We start from the raw sequence: 20577 nt of genomic DNA, 5'->3' as shown, positions 1-20577 counted from the left end.
ATTCTTCTGCTTCCATGTTCGAAGGTGAGGGAGAAAGGGTATCCCCCTGAATTGGGTGCCCTGGTCTTTGAGCCATTTCGTGAGAGGGCTGCATAGGCGTATCAGGGCCAGAGTGAGCGAAGATGGGTCTTAAAGATGGTTATCTGGGCACCCGCAAGGTTAAGAGGGCCACCAGATCTAGCCTTTTCCAGTATTCTGGCTCTGTCTTGGTATTGATGGAATCTTGCGAGGACTGATCTTGGCCCGCCGGGCGGCCCACCGCCTCTGCGTATTCTCTCAGTTTTAGGCTCATCAATATCCTCGTCTGCCATCAGAATTTTGATAATATCATGAATGGTGTTTTTGAGGTCTTCCTCCATTTCACCTTCACGTTCTGGAATACCGAAAAAGCATAGATTGTTTCTCCTCTCGCGATTTTCTAAGTCATCCATTTTCAGTCGAAATTCCTCCTCTCTCTCTTCTCAATCTCTAGTATTCTAAGGTCCATTTGGGTTTCGAGGGTGCCTATGGAGGCTTGATTATTCTCCACCCCTTCTAGCCTCTCTTCGATGTTGTCCATTCTCTCTATTTTGCCTCCTAGATATGCTCCCATATTTTTTATCTCGTGGAGCAAGGCCGCAATGTTGCCTTTGGTGGCAGCTGCACCTGTTTCTGCGGATTCCATTGTCTCAAGGTTCCCAGTGTTGGGGGTCGAAGAGTAGGCGAATTTGGCCAGTTTCACCTTAGTGTCCATGTGATGGTCGCTTCGGCCGAGGAGGCACACGCCCCAGAGTCGGGGCCCAACCCTCTGCGCTGCAGTGCTCGCAGATGTCTTCAGAATTATTCCAGGTGGGGGGTGGGGTCCAAGGTCTCCGTGTCCCTTGGTAGTGAAGGGGGAATGTGTGGGGCATGTTAGTGTAGTGTGGTCACTAACAATTCTCTCGGGCGCGGAGGACTGATCCTCAGGTCTGCCGGAGGCCTGCGCCAGCGCCTTTGTCCTGCGGGAGTTGGGGGCTAGTGTTCGTGCAGGGTGGCCTTGTGCTTCTTGTTAGTTGGGGCCTTGCGTAGGGCCGTTACCGATTGGCATTTAAAGGGTGCAGAAATCGGACGGGGTGCTCTCTACCGGGGGTGCTACAGGGCCTTCGGTGTGGTCACCTGTCCAGATATGTGGGTCGTGGGTGGGGTGACCCTGGGTTTCCTTGTGGGGGCCGGTAGCTTGCTTGGGCCTGCTTCAGGGCATAAGTTGTGGCTAATGGACACACTTTCACCCAGTTTATAGTGTTGCCTGGGGAAAGGCTGGGTGCCTGGGCTTCTGTGGAACTTTGGATGGTCGAGTGGGCAGTTGGTCCTGGGTATTTCGGGGGCCTGTGCAGTGAGGGGCCCCATGAGGCGTGCACATGAGATCCTCTGGCTTTGTTGTGTTTTACACCAGTACCTGACCAGGGGAAGGGAAGGCGGTAGTCCGAAGTGTGGTGTTTGTGTCCAGTACACTCGGATGCTGGCTGAGGGAATGAATATTTCACGAGAAAGTCGGTTCCTGGTGACGTCCCTGTGGTGTGCCTGGAGTTGTGGCAGGACGATTCAGAGGCTCGTGTTCTCACTGTTCTTGGCCTTGATGCAGTATTAAATGGGTATAGAATTAGCTCAATTGTGAGCATTTGGGGCCTCGTAGGTTGGGGCATATGTCTTAATTTTCCTTATTGCTCTTCTTTAGTGTTTATGGAGGCACTGGGGGGGGGGGGGGAAGAGAGATGGGTAACGGTTCCTCTGGGCATGTGCACTCCTCCTCCGCCCCGCGCTCTCATTGAGGCATGGGCCGCCCGCATATCACGCGGCCCCCAGCAGGGGGAGAGGAGGCGGGGGGGGGGGTTGAGGGCACCAGCGTGCTGGTGTGCGATCCACAGGTCGCCGCGGTTCAGTGGCGGCGTGGGGTGGTCGCGCACCGAGCACGACCCTGTGGGAGGGGGGCTGCCACCTACCTTTTCTTCCTTAGCAGGCTTGTTCCGTGCCTCCGCCGGCGTTTCCCTCAGCGCGGAGACAGCACGGACACAGGCGGCACAGTGCTGGATGCAGTCTCTGCGAGTCCCAAGGGAGGAGAAGTTTGTTCACACGGGGGAAGGGGGGGATGTCGACCCAAGGGAGGAGAAGGCTGTTCTCACGGGGGAGAGGCGAAGCGGGCTCCACTCAGCTCCGGAGCTTGCCACCAACTGTTGCACAGGCTTCTCAGCACCGCAGAGCTGCTACACGTGGGCTCTTCTGGAAAGTCGAGTTTCTCAGCCTTCTGGACTCCGTTTCCGATCGGGTTTTGGCCAGTGAGTGTGTGGGGGAGGGGGGGGGGATCTTCCTACGGCCACGGAGCTCACACGGAGTTAGGACTCAACTGTGCGCCCCCTGGTGGCCAACTGATGGCAATCTTTAATAGTATGATTGGGGTATAAGAAACAGATGCAGTCGTTATGCTTATCCCCTTTAAACACGTTCTTTAGGCCACACGTGGAGCAAGCCCCGAATAAGGATTTCTTTTACCTTGTCCCTCTACGTGACGTGGTAAAAGGAAAGGATTCATACGTTTGTAAAGATCATTTAGCTTTAAATAATATTCCATTTGTAGAAGATTTCTTCTTGGAGAAAGTAGTAAGGACTCCATCCAGCACACCGTTTTAGAAACTGAACATTGGCATCCGGGGTGGGTCTCAATACTAGACCTCCCATTGGAAGGGACCAAAAACCCCCAAAACTAAGTGGATGGACTGGAAAACATCCGTTTTTTGATTATTGTAAAGTAGGAATTGTGTAACAGAGCATTCCAAGTCTGACAAAATGTTCAAGCATATGTATCTATAGAAGATCCAATGCTGGAGAAGCCCAAGTTTCTTCCTCAAGTTAACCAGAAGAAAGCAATTAACCCCAGGGAATAACAATGAATACCCAGATGAAAACGTCCAGCAGAGGGTACAAGACCCAGAAGCACAAAAGCAAATCAGGCTTCAGCTACCAATGTTAACCAATGGTGAACTGCAGTAGGAGGGGACCTGCAGAACTAGACTGCCACAGACCATGGGGGATCCTTGTGGGTGAGTATCTTCAGTAACCCCACCAAACCAGACCCTAGGTGAGTACTTTGTGTTTGTTGCTGGAAAACACTGTTTTAGGTAAGACCACCCCAGTAAGCAAAGTCTCCTTTTTCCAGGATGAAATGAATGACCTGGTCACCCAGGACTTGTACCCGAAGCCAAAAATGACTAATGGACCATCATACTTCACAGGAGTGGCACATACCATCTGTTAGGTTTCTTATATTTTGTATTGTATTTTTGGTACTTAATCCTTAACTTTCATTATTACAGGGGGAGAGTGTCCCAATTCAACATGGTGGTAAAGAAGTAGGGGCTTGACTGGTCATTAGCAAGCTGTAAGGCGATTGGGTGACAATGAGACAAGGGAGCATCAGCAGGATTCTAAACTGCCTTTCATTGTCATACCAGAAGCAGGAAGGTCCTGTTTCTTATTAAGTCTGAGTTTAGACCCAATACAAGTTATCTAAAGATAAAGTATCTTGAATTTGACTCCGCTTTGGAGTAAAACCACCGTGGGACAAGACAAGCAGACATTTTGGTGGGAGCGCAGCGCTCTAGTACATAGAAGAGACTAATTGCAAAGTTACATATTTTCAAGTTATTTCAAGAAGAAATTTAATCTGAAATTAAGGAACAAGTTCTTAAATATAGTTTAGGTATTTAGTTAGGCTTAGGAAAATCAAATCAACAGTGACTGTTTATGTAAGGATCCTGCACACTTGAAGTTTGAGTGGTTTCTTTATAATTTCCTGAAGCACGCTACACACGCTTGTTACTATTGTTCTGCTAAGCGTTAATGTCAAGGTACAATACGTGATCAGTTCATTTGTTTGTTTTTGCGTAATGTTTCACTGAAGAAAGAAACGCCGTTAGCGTTTGTGATCTACTTATTTCTGTGTAGATCTATTGCGCAAGCGAGACGGCACAGTTTTCTTTTCTGTCTTAGTGCATATTTTATTTGATAAGGTTAATGCGCATGCGCGCAAGACGGTGTAGTATCTATTCGTTTTCCCGTCTTCACGCATGCTTTTCTGAGAAGGCATTTGTTTTTCGCACACACGCGTGTGAGATTCAGTGTTCCCCCAGTAATCTCAACGTGCATGTGCAACAAGGAAGAGGTGTCTAGGTTTAACACTTCTTACCGCACACGCGCGTAGGAGACCCAGTGTTGTTCTATTTCCATAACGCGCGTGTAGGATGTGTCTCATGTGATAGTTTTTGACAAACAATGTAATGTGATACCAGTATATCATTTTATGAACACTATGTTTAGTGTATTATCAATACTAAGTAATATTACAACAAATCTTAATAAGAAAGACATTTATACACTTTGGCTTTGGTGAATGTACATTTGAAAAGAAGGTTCATTTTAATGAATTACTAACCAAATCAAAGCCTAAAATCAAAGATCTAATGTTGAAGAAGTCAATTACATGAGTCTTTACAAATCATTCCAATTGAAATACAGATACAGATTGTCTTTCTCTAAGGAAGAAAAGGACATTTAGTCATTTTGGAAGTGAACATTTAGGTGCCAGTCAGTTTGAACTTGCATTTTGCTCTCCTATGTTCCATGATTAAAAGGAGTTAAATTTGTGGCACATTTATTCAGGAAGGAATAATCTCATTAAGCATCTACTAACAACTAATTCAAAAAGCAATTTATAAAGAGAAAAAGCAACAGTAGTTGAAAGAGTTCAGGAAGTTTCATCATCTTATCTAAGAGTTGTGGGATTAAACTAAAGCACCTTCTAAAATACACGCCTTTCAGATCTCAGGTAGGCTAAACAGGTATTTATCTTTTCCAGGGGTACTTGGTGGGAAAGAGATATTTTGGGAGAAAGTAATTAATTTTCTCGCCCTCTGCAGGTGCTCAGCTGTTGAGAGAGAGAGCGACCTGTGTTCTTTTTATTTTCTCCACTTCCCCTTTTCCCTCAGGGGGTGTGGAGATTTCTGCTGTGTCATTCAGTAGTTAACTACAAATCTTTGGGGGACCCGTGGGGCCAGCAGCTTCCGTGGATCAATATTAAGGACCCGACACCATCCAAAAGTTTAACAAATGATTAAGATGGCCCCAGGAAGATGGAGGAATCTACACATGGCAGATCCTGTTGGCTCAGCAACCAAACATGGCTGGAACACCAGCAGACATAGCCACTGCAGCAGGGTAACTGTGTGGGCGATCAAAGAGGGCCCAGACAAGCAGATTTGGTAGGTTGTTGGGGGTGGGGGTCCATCAACAGGCTTCCAGGCAGCAGTAGCTCACAAAACCAAGGCAGAAGACTGGCAGTAAAATGCAGACCCAAGCAGTAATACCGCCCAGAAAACATTCCTGGGATGGAAGGCTTGTCCCAAGCCAATGATTTAGACCAGTAGCAGGATTTAGACGACCGGGGAAGAATGCCCATCACATGAAAAAGCACAGGCAAGAGACTAGTCCCACCAGTATGGCCAGACTGGGTCTCAAAATCTTCTACAAAGGTTTTTAGTGCCAAAATACTCAGATGGGTAATTACACTTGCTCACCTACTACAGCAGCACTGAGCTCACAAATAATCCCATTTTGGGGAACAAAGGCTTTGGTGGCCAGCCAATCAGGTTGGCATCAAAAACTGCCAAGCACCCAGGCCAACTCCCAAAGGAAATGTAGTGGGCTAGCCAGGGCCAGGAACTGCGCCAGGCCAGCTAAAACCACTATCTGTGGAGGCTGCCATATTGGTCTCACAAAGAGCCCACGTGGGCAGAACAGCCATTTTAAGGCCTGCCATGAGGCTTCCCTGAACAAAGAAAGCCTTAAAACAAAAAAAACAGCAGGACTTAAAAAAAGAAAAACATGAGTACTACAATGGCTACCATAAAAGCACATTGGGCTACTAATGCAGTAAACCGGCTCACAACCCTGGAGAAGCCAAAACAAAACATTAGCTGCCACCCCTAAAGCCAATGCAGAGTGATAAAATCATCCTGGGGCCAACACGAGGTTACTGAGAGCACCCCCTGAGACTGGGTATCTTATGGGTGGCCAAATAATTATAAGTAACTCACTGTAGTGCCTAAGTACTCTTAGTCCATAGTCCCCTTTCCTCCATACTGTATGGGAATCCCTGCCAAGGGACGGGAGACGGAACCTTTCACCAGAAAAAAACCTTCTTCCCCTTTAAATTTAGGGGTGCGCAGGGGTTCAGTCCAGGGAGCATGCGCTGCCGTGACTCCGCCCTCCGGTGCCATACCTCAGTCCCCATGGACGCGTTGACAATAGATTTAACATTGCCTAATGACACCGGTTTTATTAGGGGGGAGGTTGGTGGGACGTACGGAGGAAAGGGGACTATAGACTAAGAGTATGTTAGTCACTACAGTGAGTAACTTCTAATTACTCTTACGTCCCATCCCCTTTCTTCCATACTGTATGGGCGATTACAACTGATTGTAGCCCCAGGGTGGAGAGGAGATCCTCCTTAAGCAAATAGATTCCTGAGAACCGCCTGTCCGAAGGCCGCATCAGATCTAGAGCCAGCATCCAAACAGTAATGCTTGCAGAAATCCGAGGGCGAGGCCCAAGTGGCCGCCCTGCTTATGACTTGCCAAGGGACATGGCGCTGGAATGCGATGGCGGTTGCCTTGGCCCTGACTGCATGGGCATTTGTTGGTCGGGAGCGGTTTGTGCTGACCCTCGTATGCTTCTTTGATGGCAGAGACCATCCAGCGGGACATGGAAGCCTTAGAGGCCCGATTGCCTGGTCTTGAGCCTCCCAAAGTGACAAACAGGGCGTCCGATTTGTGGAAGCCCTTGGACCTGTCCAAGTAGAATTTCAGGGCACGCCTGACATCCAGGCAATGCCACACTCTCTGTGCTTCGTTCTTAGGCTCGGGAAAAAACATATGAAGGACTATTTCCTCGCTCAAGTGGAAAGCAGACGGAACCTTGGGCAGAAATGCCGGGTGTGTCTGCAGAACTACCTTGTCCTTGTGAAAAGTAGTATATGGTTCCGAGGTGACCAGCGCCTGGATTTCGCTCTCTCTACGAGCCGAGGTGAGGCTGACTAGTAAGGCCGTCTTGATGGTGACCAGCCTGAAGTCCACGGATGCCATTGGCCCGAACGGTTTGTGCGCAAGGGCGCCCAAGACTATGTTGAGGTCCCATACAGGGTGCAGTCTCTTGTTGGGCGGGTAGAGCCTTGCGAGTCCCGTCTGATGTTTGACTATAGGGTTGGAGAAAGAGAAAATGACCTCCTCCCAGTTCCTGTAAGCCCCAATGGCTGCGAGGTATGTGTAGTAGGTGCCACCGGTATGCCTGAGTGGGCAAGGTGCGCCGAAAAAGAGAGCACGTCGTCCAGGGTGCATGACAGAGGGTCGATTCCTTTTGAGTCTGCCCAGTGGCAGAATCTGGTCCATTTGCTCTTGTACTGGGCCCTGGTAGCTTTGCTCCAGTTACCCTGTATGATCTCCAGATTGGCCTGTGAGAGGCTAAGGTGCAAGAGCGTTACTTGCTCAGGTACCACGCTGTGAGGGCTAGTTTCTCTGGAGCAGGATGGATGACCCTGCCCCCCTGCTGTGCCAGCAGATGTGCTGGGCCAGTCGGGAGGTGAATCAAGGGCACTTCCGAGAGGCTAAAGAGCTCCGAAAACCATGCCTGGCCGGCCACCATGGAGCTATTAGAATGATGAGGAGTTGGCGAGACTCCTTGATTTTGCAAATTACCCTGTTAATCAGGGGAGTGGACGGAAAGGTGTAGGCTTTCATGCCGGTCCACTGGAGGTGAAATGCGTCGCCTAGAGAGCCCGGGCCCCGACCTTGCCAGGATGCGAACTGGAGAACCTTCTTGTTGCGTCAGGTGGCAAAGAGATCCACCTGGGGGTGACCCCACCTGTTGAAAATCTCTTGAACAAGGTCCTTTAGCTGCCACTCGTAATTGTCTGCTCCCAGTCTGCTGAGCCTGTCCACTTCCAGGTTGGATTCCCCCGGGAGGTGGACTGCCGTGAGGTAAATGTCGTTTTCCAGGGCCCACTCCCAGATGCTGATCACCAGTCTGCACAGCGGAGGAGATCTGGTGCCTCCCTGCTTGTTGACGTAGTACATGCTGTTCTAGTTGTCCATCTGGATGAGGACAGCCTTGCCCCTGAGAAGTGGTAGGAATACCCTGAGCGCCAGCTAGATGGCGTTCAGCTCTAGCCAATTAATGTGGTATTCCTGCTCGAGTAGAGTCCAGGTGCAGTGGAATGAGATAGTCCAGGGTGGCTCCCCAGCCCTCGAGCGAGGAATCCGTGGTGATGGTGGCCGGCGGAGAGGGTGGCTGGCCAGAAGGGCTTGCCCCTCCGTAGGTTGCAGTCTCTGGACCACCAAGTTAGGTCCGGGTGGAGAGATGGAGGAACGTATATCATCTCGGATTGAGAGCCCCGCTCCCGTTCCATGAGGCTGCGAAGTGCAGCTGAATCCTCTTCATCCTTCGTCTTGTGTGCGGAACGGCTAATAGGACCGCTGCCAGTAGAGCCAGAAGATGTTGGTACCACCATGCTGAGGTCAGCTCTCTGCTGAGGAAGTGGGTGGTGGCCCTCTTGATGGCCGAGATTTTGTCCTCCGGAGGGAAGACCTTCTCGGAGCACGTGTCCCAGATAAGGGCCACAAATGTCAGATTCTGCATGGGCTGCAGCTGCGACTTCTTGAGATTGAGCGAGAAGCCCAGATTGTGCAGTGTGTTCATAAGGGCATGGGAAGAGTGGTGAACTGCTTCCAGAGATGAAGCCCTGACGAGCCAGTCGTTGACGTATGGGTAGATGTGGAGGCCCTGCGATCTGAGGAGGTCCGCCACCGCATTTATGAGTCTGGTAAAGACCGTGTGGGCTGAGCTGAGGCCAAAAGGAAGGACCTTGTATAGAAAATGGTAGCCCATGATCCTGAACCGTAGGAAAGAACGATGGGGCTGCCAAATCGTGACGTGTAGGTACGTGTCCTTCAGATCCAGGCAGTACATCCAGTCTCCCGTGGCCAATGTCTCTGCTATAAAAGCTGGCGTAACCATCTTGAATTTTTGCAGGGGTAAGGTAAGCGTGGAAATGTTCAGCACATCTCTCAGGCCCGCCTGTTGGTTCTTCTGAATGGTGAAAATCCTGGAGTAAAAGCCAAAGCTTTGCTGGGAGGCTGCGACTTCCTCCACTGTCTGGCTCTCTACGAGCGACCAGATCTCTGCCAAAAGAGTTGCTGTCCCAACCTGTGGTAGTGGAGGGGCAGAGGGAGGAGAGGCTGGGATAGGAAGGCGGTACCCCGTGGATACTATAGACAGGATCTAGGGGCCCGCGAAATTCTGGCGCCAGAAATGTGCATGGAGAGCAAGCCTGCCCCCCCATCGGAGACATGTGGACCCAAAGGGGCGTGCCATGCCTTCTTTCCCTTGGAGGCTGAAGCGGAGGGTGGGACTGGAAAAAGCCCTTACTCCCAACCCCATTTTTGTTGCTTTCGCCAGTTCTGAGACGGCGAGCGGTCCGGCTGCCTGGATATGTGTTTCTGGAAGCCGCGGAACCCTCCGTATGTACGACCCCTTTCTGAGCGCTGCCGAGAAAGAGTACGATTTGGGCATGGTCTTTGTAAGGCCGAAGCCAAACCCAGGAGCGCTGGTGAATTTGGCCCGTTCCCGTCAACGCGGATAAGGGGACCGAGGTGTGGCGCCAGAGGGCAGAGTCAGGGCAGCGCATGCTCCCTGGGCCGCACCCCAGCGCGCCTCTAAATTTAAAGGGGAAGAAGGTTTTTTCTGGTGAAAAAGGTTCTGTCTCCCGTCCCTTGGAAGGGACGCCCATACAGTATGGAGGAAAGGGAACGGGACGTAAGAGTACCTTAAGATAAAAAGGGGTATAGTGGGAGGGGAAACTTCAGCATAAGTGCCTCTGACCATCAAAATAAATTGTTATGATATATGATACATATTTTATTTATATTGCGCTCATAAAAAAGTGTTTCAGAGTGCAACAAGGGAGAACAAAAAAACAACAAATCTTACTAGGCCCAGTGACATTGAGAACGCGCAAGTGCATGGGAGAGGGAAAGGGGAAAAGTGTATGGAAAGTGGAGAAGTGGAGCGGGGCAAAGGATAAACAGATAAATACAATAAATAAATAAAAAAAGGAAACAAAAACAGTGGAAGTGCAGCCATCAAGTGGCAAGTGCTGAGTTGAGGCAGCTGACAAGGTATGTCAGATAAGTGCAACAAAAAGAAAGGGGGTGTGAGGGGTCTGTATGGTTATAGATGCAGACCCTAGTGCAGGGTGTGTGGGTGGCAGGGTGAGCAGGTACCTGGTCCCGGCAGAGAGGGTAGGCCAGGTGCACGGTGCCGAGAAAGAAAAAGATCAGCAGGGGAGACGACAGGGGAAGGCAGAAGCAAAGAGGAAGGTCTTAAGGTTCTTCTGGAACGGGAGTTGGTTCTCCAAGTTTGAGTGGCAGGGAGGCTGCTCCAGAGGGAGGCCCCAGCCGAAGACCAATCTACTTGTGTACGAGTGCGATATAAATAAAATAATTATATCATATCTACCCCCAGCTCGTTTCTTTGAAAAACTACAGACCCTGAGAGAGTTAGAGGTAGAGGAGCAAAGAGCCCGGCAGGGGAGGTATTTACGGAGGGAGAGCTAAAGGTATTTTGGACCATGGCCCCAGAAAGCCTATTGGATAATGCAGAGGTTTTTGAATTTAATGCTTGAAATTGAAATTCCACCCCCTCCCAAAAAAGGGAACAACAAAGTGGAATACCCAAAAACGGAATTCTGTCCCAACACCAATATCCTGCCTTAGGAACTGGTCATTTGTACAGTGCTGCTAAAATGACAACCTTATATGTCTGCTAGCTCCCCACTCACTTGTATCTCTGCCTTCATCACTATGTCCTTACCGCCCCTATTAATCTTTTATAATGCCATAAATAGCAGATATCAGTTTCTATGCTGAACAGGATTATCCGTGTTCTGAATCGTCTTGCTTCCAAAACAAATGCGTTGTCCCTGAGCTATCATCCCAGTCCTATGACTTGTAAAGCACTCTGTTTCTTTCTGAAGTGAGGTCTGTGCTGAATAAATAGTAATGTGTAGAATTAAAAGGAAAAAAAAAGTGTTTTACAGCCACAACGTGCACTGAAGAAATCAAGTGGCAAAATGACAGAGGTGAAAAAAGAATGAATATTGAGGTAAACGTTAGTTGGCTAATTGATCAATGCAGCTTCACACAGTACAACAAGCAGATATGCATGAGCTATTTGTACAACAGCAAGCAGGTACTGCCTTACCTGGGGTAGCACAATTGTCTTGGAATCATCGGCCCACACAACTTCCACTTTACTGCTGACATCCACTCTAGCTACCTGTCCAACAGATGGCTGTGGAACAAATGAATAGTAATTATGTTTTGCACCTGTGGTGTGACAATATATATGTGTCTATGACTCAAAGGAGGACCTTGTGCTACGAGGTGGGGGGAGTTCTGTGACGGGAAAAAAATGACAACAATAGAAAATACACAGGTGGTGGAAGATATGGTTTCTGTTTTATTAGCATACTTAAGTCGTAGTGGTCTGGGGAATTAGGCCATACCAAGTAAATGACATTTATGAAGAAAAAAAAACTGATTTTCCCCATGGGTAAGAAAAGAGTGCCATCAACTCATTCTATAAATACTGAATGCAAGCCAGGAGAGACCGTCCTGGTACATACCACATTGCTTCTCCAACAAGTCCAATTGCATTCTGCATAAAGCCAAGGTGACCAGAAGCCAAACATAAATATCTAGTGTTCATCTCATGCAGTCCTATTGACAGAGCCATTGTCCTCGTCTGGTGGCAGGAACTATTTATATAATCTATGCCATGTCACCTGAATGCAACATACCAAAATGCAACTGCATTTATTACTCTGCACCCCAAGGGGACATGGGCTCTAGTTTTACAATGTGTTCAAATGAACACTCGTATCTTCCCTATTAATGTGGGAAACCTACCACCCACACCGTTTTGGTCATTACTCTTGCATCACCAGTCTCATTATTTGCTTCAAGGCTTTTTTTCATTTTGACATTTTTCTTCATCTGGCCACACAAACCATTCTGCTACAACCAACACGATCAACAAGAGCAAAAATCACAAAACCTCAAATGCCATCCGTAGCAATAGAAAAGGAGTCTACAACCCAGGACTGTCAACATGCCTTGTCTCTTGACATTTCATACATCACCACCTTTAATGTTACCAATAAATCAATGAGGAACGTAAGATGCAAAATGTCAGGGCTTCTATATCAATGCTGAACACCTTGGATAATGAGAAGTTAAGCAGAGGAAAAACACAGTTGATTATAAGAAGCTGCAAGCCATTGTAATGGACAAGAGGAATAGGAATGCAAAACGCGGGACCATGGGAGCCCATTGCATTATGATCCTGGCATGAGTTAGAAAAGGGTCAAAGCAGGTTTGGTATGGGCCCAGGACCTGATAACATTTAAGTGTGTGAATTTCACATCTGATTTTACAAACAATTGGATTTAGAGAAAGAAATCTGAAAGATGCTACAATGCAAAGTGTTCCGTCATGCCCCCATTTCCAAAAATGATTCTCTGTATTTACTCAGATCAACCCGAGAATCAGAGGTTGAGTGGGATGAAATAAACTAGCGTGCCCTGCCTAGTGATGTGTTAGTCTCTTTTCAAAATATGCATTGGCCTTCCTATCTTGTCTGGGGATTAAGCCCAAATATCCTTCAAGATTGGAATATACTGACTGTTGAGATGGATTTCTAAACTCTGACCTGGTGGACAGGAGTTTAGGAGGCCACCCTAGTTTAGTGGAACAGGGGAACCTTCTGGACAAACCAGACCAATCTACGGTAGCTTGGCAGGCGGTCAAGACTAAATCTCAGGAGGGGTGAGAGTGAGAGGCCCACAATGAGCACACAGTAAAACTCCACACAATACTTTTAGACAGATGTATATTAAAAACACATTTATTATAGGCATTTATAGCAAAACTCGATTAAACACTAGTAATATTGAAACATTTGCCACACACAGACTTCACTATAACATATAATCAAAATGTGTTTAGCCTAATGCTGATGAAAGGGGAGAAAATAACCACAACTTGCAACAGAAGGGGTAAGTTCAACACAAACATATCATTAGGTAGTTCTTCGAAGTCAAACTCCATCTTATGCAGTCCAGCCCTAAAAAGTGAGGAGCCTTATGCTCAAAGTACAACGGTGCGTTAACAACGCACAGTTGTGCGTAAAGCCGAAAAGCGGATTCTTTTCTGTGAGCGGTAGGGGGGTCTACCCTTGCAGATAGTGCAACTTTCGGAGTTCGGGAATAGCTGGCGAGTGCAAGCTAGCCCATCTGAGGCGAATATCTTTGAGGGATTCACATGCGTAAAAACAGATGGATGTGCCAAGGGGACACCTCTAAGTGATGCAAGTACTCACCAACCCTCAACACAGTCCGGACCAAACTTTGCCAGTCCAGACCAATTCGCTAGTAGGTTTTACCCCTGCAGTTACAGGACACTGGCTCTCAGCAGCTGCGGGACAATTGTCTGTGGCGGGACAGTAGCCTTTACTCAGTTCTTGAAGAAGGATAGTTCCGGCACAGCACGTCTCAGGACACAGTAGAGCAGGACTGCAGGCACTTACAGCGACTGTCACCACAACAGGGCGACAGACCACAAATGCTTGTGGCGTGGTGCACTCTCGTAAATCGCTACCCAGAGGAGCTAGGACAACACGTTTTGGCAGGAGAGGGCCCAGGACCACAAGTAAGCGATGCCCAAGGTCTCGAGTCCCAACTCAGGGCGGCGGCGCTCCTGTGTGATACCCCGGGTTTCAGCTGGTCAGTTCATTGGATGATCCAGGAACAAATCCAAAGAGGCTCTTTGCGAGGATAAGCAGGAAGTGCCTACAGTAGTTGGTACCACTACTTCAAAGGGTCGACACACCCTTGCAGGTCTTCTTGGTACAATGAAAAAGCAGTGGTCCGATGAGACAACAGCGTGGTCAGGGTGGCAAACCTTCCAGCTCGTCTCTGGCGGTTCCACGAGTCTGCTCTTTCATTTAGGATACTTGGCTCCTGATGTAGTTCGGTGTGAATTTCAGGTGATCGACCTGGAATAGATGCAGAGCCCCTTCTCTTATCCAAGGTTCGTTTCGCACCCAAATCTCAGATAACCAATGGAAGATCTACTCTTGCATGCACGCCAAGCTTTGGCCAATCTTGGCCCACAGTGATTCCAGTCATTAAGGCCTACAAGACATTCTGGCACCAGTATTGTTGATCGGGACCCGACAGTCCCAACCCTCTTCCTGGGCACTAGCACACGTGACATGCAGGAGCCCGTGAAAGATGTGGTTTTTCGTGGAAGGCTGTATGCCCAAATAAGTAATATCCGGGTCCCTCAACCTGGCGCAAGGCAAAGGGACAACATGGCAAAAGGACAGAACAAAAGACTTTGTAGCACTGCCATTTTCGGCACTAGCCACAGATTTGTGCCAAACGCAGTAAACGTGGTATGGCCCATGAAAACGAAGTAAACATACTTAAAAAGTCAACTGCTGCCACCAGTTCGTCCTAGGCACACTTGTACAAACACCAACAAATCCTTAGAGGGTGACTAGGGCCACAAAACTAAAGGACCCCTATGCACAGTACTGTAAGATACTTGGCACAGATACAGTTACCAAGAAATGGCAACAGTCGAAGACTAAGGGAAACAGTTTCCCAGTACTGACAGCCTGAAAGAAGTGTCAGTTTCCTCATAACAAATGAGCGAAAGCCCAGAGTACAGCAGCTGAAGGTTGTGCGCTCCACTGGAAAAAGTCAGGTTAGGTAAGCCAAACAAAAGCAAAAAGATGTGGGTGTCCATAAAAGGAGGGATAATTGCAGCATGTCCCAACACTGACCTCACAGCAAGTGTCTACACACAAGTTCTCAAAATAGAATACAATGTGTTCTTTGCATTTGCCGTTATATTGTTATTTGTGGTATTTTGATATGCTTTATAAACTACAATTGAGTTTGTAATTTGTCAGTTCATATGTACCTCAATGAACATTTTCAATGAAGTGTCCTTGAACAGAGTTTCATTTAAATGTTTTTATTAGATGCATTTCCATGAAATATATTCAATGAGCTGGCATGTTCCATGGTAATCTGGACTTTTACTAAATGGGGTCGAGGCCAGGGATTCACAAAGGGGAGGCAGGAGTGGGTCACAAGTATGAATCCTGAGGAAAACCCAGGCTAAAGGGCAAAAGTAAACATACCATGGAAGGAAAGGTAGAGCATCACTCGCACCCACCCTCATGCCTCGGCTGCAAATATAAGGTCACTGAGTAGAAGTAATGTTAACTCTATAAAGTCCTAAAGACTAGAAAAGTAATCATGCTATACGACAAGCAAATTATGATTTATTTTACATTTATTATTATTATAAGTAACCATGTTTGAGATTATTTTAAGGCCCTATTGGAGGAGGATGTGCACAGCAAAATCTTTCAAAGTTTAAAATCACCTCATTCTCCTTCGTTATGGATGCTTCGGTGGCACTTCCAATGCGGATGACTAGATCTGTTGTACGGAATCTGAAATCTGGATGATCTGCAATGTCGTACACACTGACATCTTCCTCTTCTCTAATTAACTGCAATGAAGAATGACAAGTTATCGGTTTTTGCATTGCACACCAAATTAATGGCTTAAGATGGGGGTCTACAACCTCTGTCTCTCTAGACGTTTTGTAACAACTCCCATGATCGGTCACCATTGAATTTGCTGGCTAGGGCTGATGGAATTTGTAGTCTAGAAAACAACTAAAACCCCAAGGTTGCAGACTCCTGGCTTAAGACTTGCATAATTGAAAATCAATCTGAAAGACTGGAATGTCACAGCCAAGGTTGAAACAATTGAGGTCACTACCTGCTTTCCAGTTTTGGATTCCAAAAAGTATCTTCAGATGAGTTCCCCCCCATTTAGGATATAGAAGAAAAGCAATTAAGTCCAGCTCATGCCTTAACACTCACCTCTACATCATCCCCGCTGGGCTTTAATATGAACCATTTCACCACACATGTGCGGCCCATGTGGTCCCCAGACTGCACAACTCCATATACTCCAGGGTCCTGAATGGGTTGTGCTATGAAGCGAGAAAAGAAATAATTGAAGAAAAGATGGTAGAAACGCCATGCAGAAGCTTATACTGACGAGTCAATTGTGGGATGTAACTTTACGCTCACAATAGTGATCAATCCTGTTCTGTTAATCATCAACCCAACAAAAAATAAAAACACCATCCACAATAAACTTGACTCTGCCTCAGTCTCACCTGCAAGAAAAGATAACACAAGACTAACCCAATTCTGCACCAAAGTCTTGTGTCTATCCAGTGTGAAGTGTAATCTAGAGTGACAGTTCTGGTACATAGGTACATGGTTCCAAAAGGGTTACATTGAAAATATTGTACTATCATGTTCTGGAAAGAGCTTTTTGGCCAGTCAAACAATATATACTCAACTGTAATAACTGTGGCTAGTTTCTAGTTTCATATGCCCGAATTTGAATAGAAGTGTTGATTTCAGTAGATTATAAAATTCAGAGGCTCCCAGGAACCTGGGAGCACATTTTAATTCCAACCCATCAAAGGGTATTAGTTAAATCTTAACATTAATTGCTTGAGAACAATGTTATACATAAGTAGTAAGATATTGGGTCTATCCTTTTTGAAAGAACTGAATGTTTGAGTTCAGAAAGTGAATAACCCCTCTCACCACCACTTACAAACAAGATTTTGTAAAAGGGGAGTTGACCAAATAAAGACATTGAAGCTCGTGTCAAAACGAGCAAAGAAACTAAAAAAGGACAACCACTGTTTTAAATATCCTACATACATTTTAAGTCTGCATTTCTCATGCACAGATAATGGCTCGGAAATAAACACCAAAGAAGTAGATTCGGCAAAGATCTTTTGAAAAGAATCAAAGCCCTTCATTGTGCAAATTATGAGTTTGATTATATCTGAAAGGTCAATGTTCTAATGAGACACTCTGATCTAGGTGTTAAACGGGGATGCATTTTAGCATCAACTGGTTAACTTGTATCTCGCAGACCTGGATGGAGTAGTAAAAAGAATCCACGCTTTCCGTCCATTACTAGGGTTAACTTTGTTGCAATGTAGGCTTATGCAGTTAACCACATATTAGACCAAACACCAATTGGGATGCAACATGTTCTTAGTGCCCTGCACGTTTATGTATGTGAAAATTATTTTGAAATGAATCACTCAAAACTAAAATTATGATAGTGGATACCCTACGAATTTCTGCATTGTATTTTGTTTGGAGACTTGACAAACTGCCTACTAAAGTGAGTCTCCGAATAAATGTACTTGGGGATGCATTTTTGAGTAAGAAATAATTATTAAAAGTCTTGCAGGGAGGACAGATCAGACCCATTATAGCTGTGTTCAAAAGTTATAAAGTATGGATGTTTCTCTATGTGCTCTCAGAACGACAAAATAAAAAGATGGCGTCATTAGCCTTTTATGGCCTCGATGCTAGACACTCCTACCAAAAGGAGTAAGACTATTGAATACAAATATTGGATGACCATCCTGAATCTGCTCAAGTGTTGTCCTATTGAAGCAATTTGTTTAGAATTGTGATTAGCTTTGGTGGAAGTTAGTACAGCTTGCATTTTTCTAAAACATTGGGCTGCTAACAAAGCTGACCTGTATTTTGGGATGTCTTTAGCAATATTTGGTGTTTAAAATGCTCAATGTAAGCTTCAACTAGATAGAATTCACATCTACTATGAGACTTATTTCATTTGAGATGACCCAAGAGTTCTATATATATATTCAATGAAAACAAAATCAAAAGCAAGGTTATGGGACAGGTGCAATCTGTGCTTGGTGGATGAAATGAAGTTGCCAAAAGTTGTTTTTCAAACCCAAAAATTATATTTCTGTGCATTATATTGGTATTTTTCCAGATACATTTTTAAGGTCTGTATATATGCGCTTTTGTTTGAACATTTGCAAATCATGTGAGGTGTTGGACCCAAGAAATAATCACAGATGAGATGTAGGTTATGGAATTTACCAAGTACTGTAGGAAACCATAAATCACTGATTCACCCATTGCGAGGTTGGAACTGAGACTAGGATCATTTAACCATTTTGTACATAATATTAATCCAATCAGGAGTATTCCATTTTGGAAGCGTAGTTTGGTGGTGTGTCAGGAAGCTCTATTCCACTTTCTAAATTTCCAATGGATTATTTTAAAATTTTGCAAAATGATTATTACTAGTATACTGAATTATGAATTGGTTTAGCATGTTTTTTTTGTATATTCTTATTTGCAATTTATAAGCCTATGGATTTTTGCAAACCAAACTTGTTAGGGAGAATTTTCAGTTTAGTGCTAAATTCCTCCCACCTTAAAGACCACCCAGCTCTTTTGCTAAACTTTGGGACTTTTAATTCTGTTTGTCTGTGTTCTTCACCTTTGGAGTCTGACAAACTCCATAGTCGTCATCTTTTGCACTGACACACAGTACCTTTGCAGTGGCACAGGGAAGTCTTAGATTTCCCAAAGGTTTAAATACCTTCTCTTGGTGAAACTACTGTTTCCAAGAACAATTGACTTTCTAGACCCAGCACACAATATCTTACAATAGGGTGCTGGAGGGGTTACTTAGTATCCCTTTTGTCTAGTTTCTAATGTAACATTTTATGTTACCCTTTCTACAATTAATGGCTGGTGGCAGTGGTTTACTTTTTACTACCATTGTGTGTTTTTACTGCGGGCTGCGTTTGCAGCCCCACTAAGGCACCCATGGATGCCCATTTCATCAAAATGGCCCCAGTCTTTTTTCGCCATTTCTTGTTACAAAGGTGCTTCTTGAGATTTACTCTGCGCGCCAAACCAGGTTTGGTCCCTTTGTTCGTTTTGTCTTTGGCGGGCTTCACGAGTGAAACCCACCTCTGGCTCCAGTATGTCTGGCAGGGGCAGGAAGTGAGGGAGGTGCCGAAACACCCTGTGCTTAATCCCCTTGGTTACAGGAATGCGCCCAAAAGGTGACTGGCCGGCTGGCTGTCTGGCAAGGACAGCCACCCTGCTGTGTGATTGACAACTAGGCTGCAATGAATGGGAGAAACCTGCATAAAAGGCAAGGCTTTTTGGCTTGGAAGGCAGAGTCGACCAATGGACGAAAGAACCCAAAGAAGAACTTGAAAGAGACGCCTGCTGCAACTCCTGGACCATGTGCGGAAGCTCCGAATTCGCCTCAACTAGAGAAGCCCTGCAAGGATGACTTCTCCCTTTGAGTTGATGGGACCAATCAACTCCAAAGTAAGCCTGTCTGGACAGCCTCTCGAAGCTGGTTGCATTTCTACTGCTGCTGGAACCAAAGTGCCAGGGAGAAGAACACCAGAATGTGTGCGTTGCTTTTAAGTCTGACCCGAGCACTAGGAAGATCCTCCAGACTTCCCTGATGCAGGACTGACCAAGCCTGAGCCCCCTCAACAGAGTGCTGGGCCCCAGAAGCAAGGAAAGTCTGAAGTGGTATCCGAGAACCGCAGTGTTGCTATTTGCTGTCAGACGCAAGGCGCTGATATACTGAAGGACCGCTGAATTGAAGTTTGCCCATTGCTGTCGCTAACCTTCCCATTGCAGAGCAGGAGTCCCCCAGACGTCCTCCCTTGTCCCCACGACTGAGGCTCAGGAACAACAGGATCTGCAGAGCTGTACAGGAACAGAAGCCAGCTGGAACCATTTCTTCTAACCAGAGGTACTATAAAGTCTAAGAGAACTTACCTCTTGTTGTCTAGCCTTACTTGCTCTCAGTTTTGAGACATGTCTTGTTTACCTTGCAGAGTTGCTAATGCTTTGCCCCTCACAAGCCTCCCAGCTTGTGGCCCTTCAAGTGTTCTATTTTTCTACAAGCATTTCTAAAAACATTGCACAAGACTTTTCACCTACCTGCAAAGAAGATCTTCAGCTCCCCTTGACATTGTGCAATTAACATTGGCTGTCCTGGCTCCCTGAGCAACTCCTCTTTACCTCTGACTTTGTGCTTTGGCCTTTCCTCCAGGAAAGGGTTAATTTACTCTGCATTGCAAGGTTTGTAAAAGTACTTATCAGTTTGTTTTATTCGTCTATTCTATCGTTTTCACCAAACTCAGTATTGCTCTAAATGTACCAGTGATAAATCATGTCCTAGCTATTTAAGTCACCTCAGGGTGTAGGAAGTGTGTGTGCCATCCCCAATGGTTATCTGATTTAGAGAAACTAAGAGTGCGTTTTGAGGTATAGTCTAAGTGTTACATGTTTTGCTCCCTTTCTGAAGAAGGCTTATACAACTGACTGTGAAATAAATGAATAGTTTTTATCAAGAAACCTCGAGTACGAGTGTATTTTGTATTTTATTTATTTGTATTGCGCAGCCTGCCCACGGGCATCAGGGCGCATGTTTAGAAAGGTGGTTACAAGAAAGTGTTACAACAGGTA

At 46.2% G+C, this 20577-nt stretch overlaps 1 protein-coding gene across 1 annotated transcript in view; it reads right to left on the bottom strand.

Annotated features, from left to right (window-relative positions):
- Nucleotides 1-20577, bottom strand: part of UBE2O (ubiquitin conjugating enzyme E2 O) — a 1359828-nt gene that overhangs the window by 322899 nt on the left and 1016352 nt on the right. The window contains exons 11-13 of the mRNA XM_069654680.1: nucleotides 16090-16202; nucleotides 15582-15710; nucleotides 11323-11412 (exon numbers count right to left, since the gene is read on the bottom strand). Coding sequence (XP_069510781.1) covers nucleotides 11323-11412; nucleotides 15582-15710; nucleotides 16090-16202 — 332 coding nt within the window. The remainder of the gene's footprint in view (nucleotides 1-11322; nucleotides 11413-15581; nucleotides 15711-16089; nucleotides 16203-20577) is intronic.

The sequence above is a fragment of the Ambystoma mexicanum genome, chromosome 3q (assembly GCF_040938575.1).
Source record: "Ambystoma mexicanum isolate Mex_15411 chromosome 3q, UKY_AmexF1_1, whole genome shotgun sequence".
Classification (NCBI taxonomy): domain Eukaryota; kingdom Metazoa; phylum Chordata; class Amphibia; order Caudata; family Ambystomatidae; genus Ambystoma; species Ambystoma mexicanum.
This window is presented reverse-complemented; position numbering and strand designations above follow the sequence as displayed.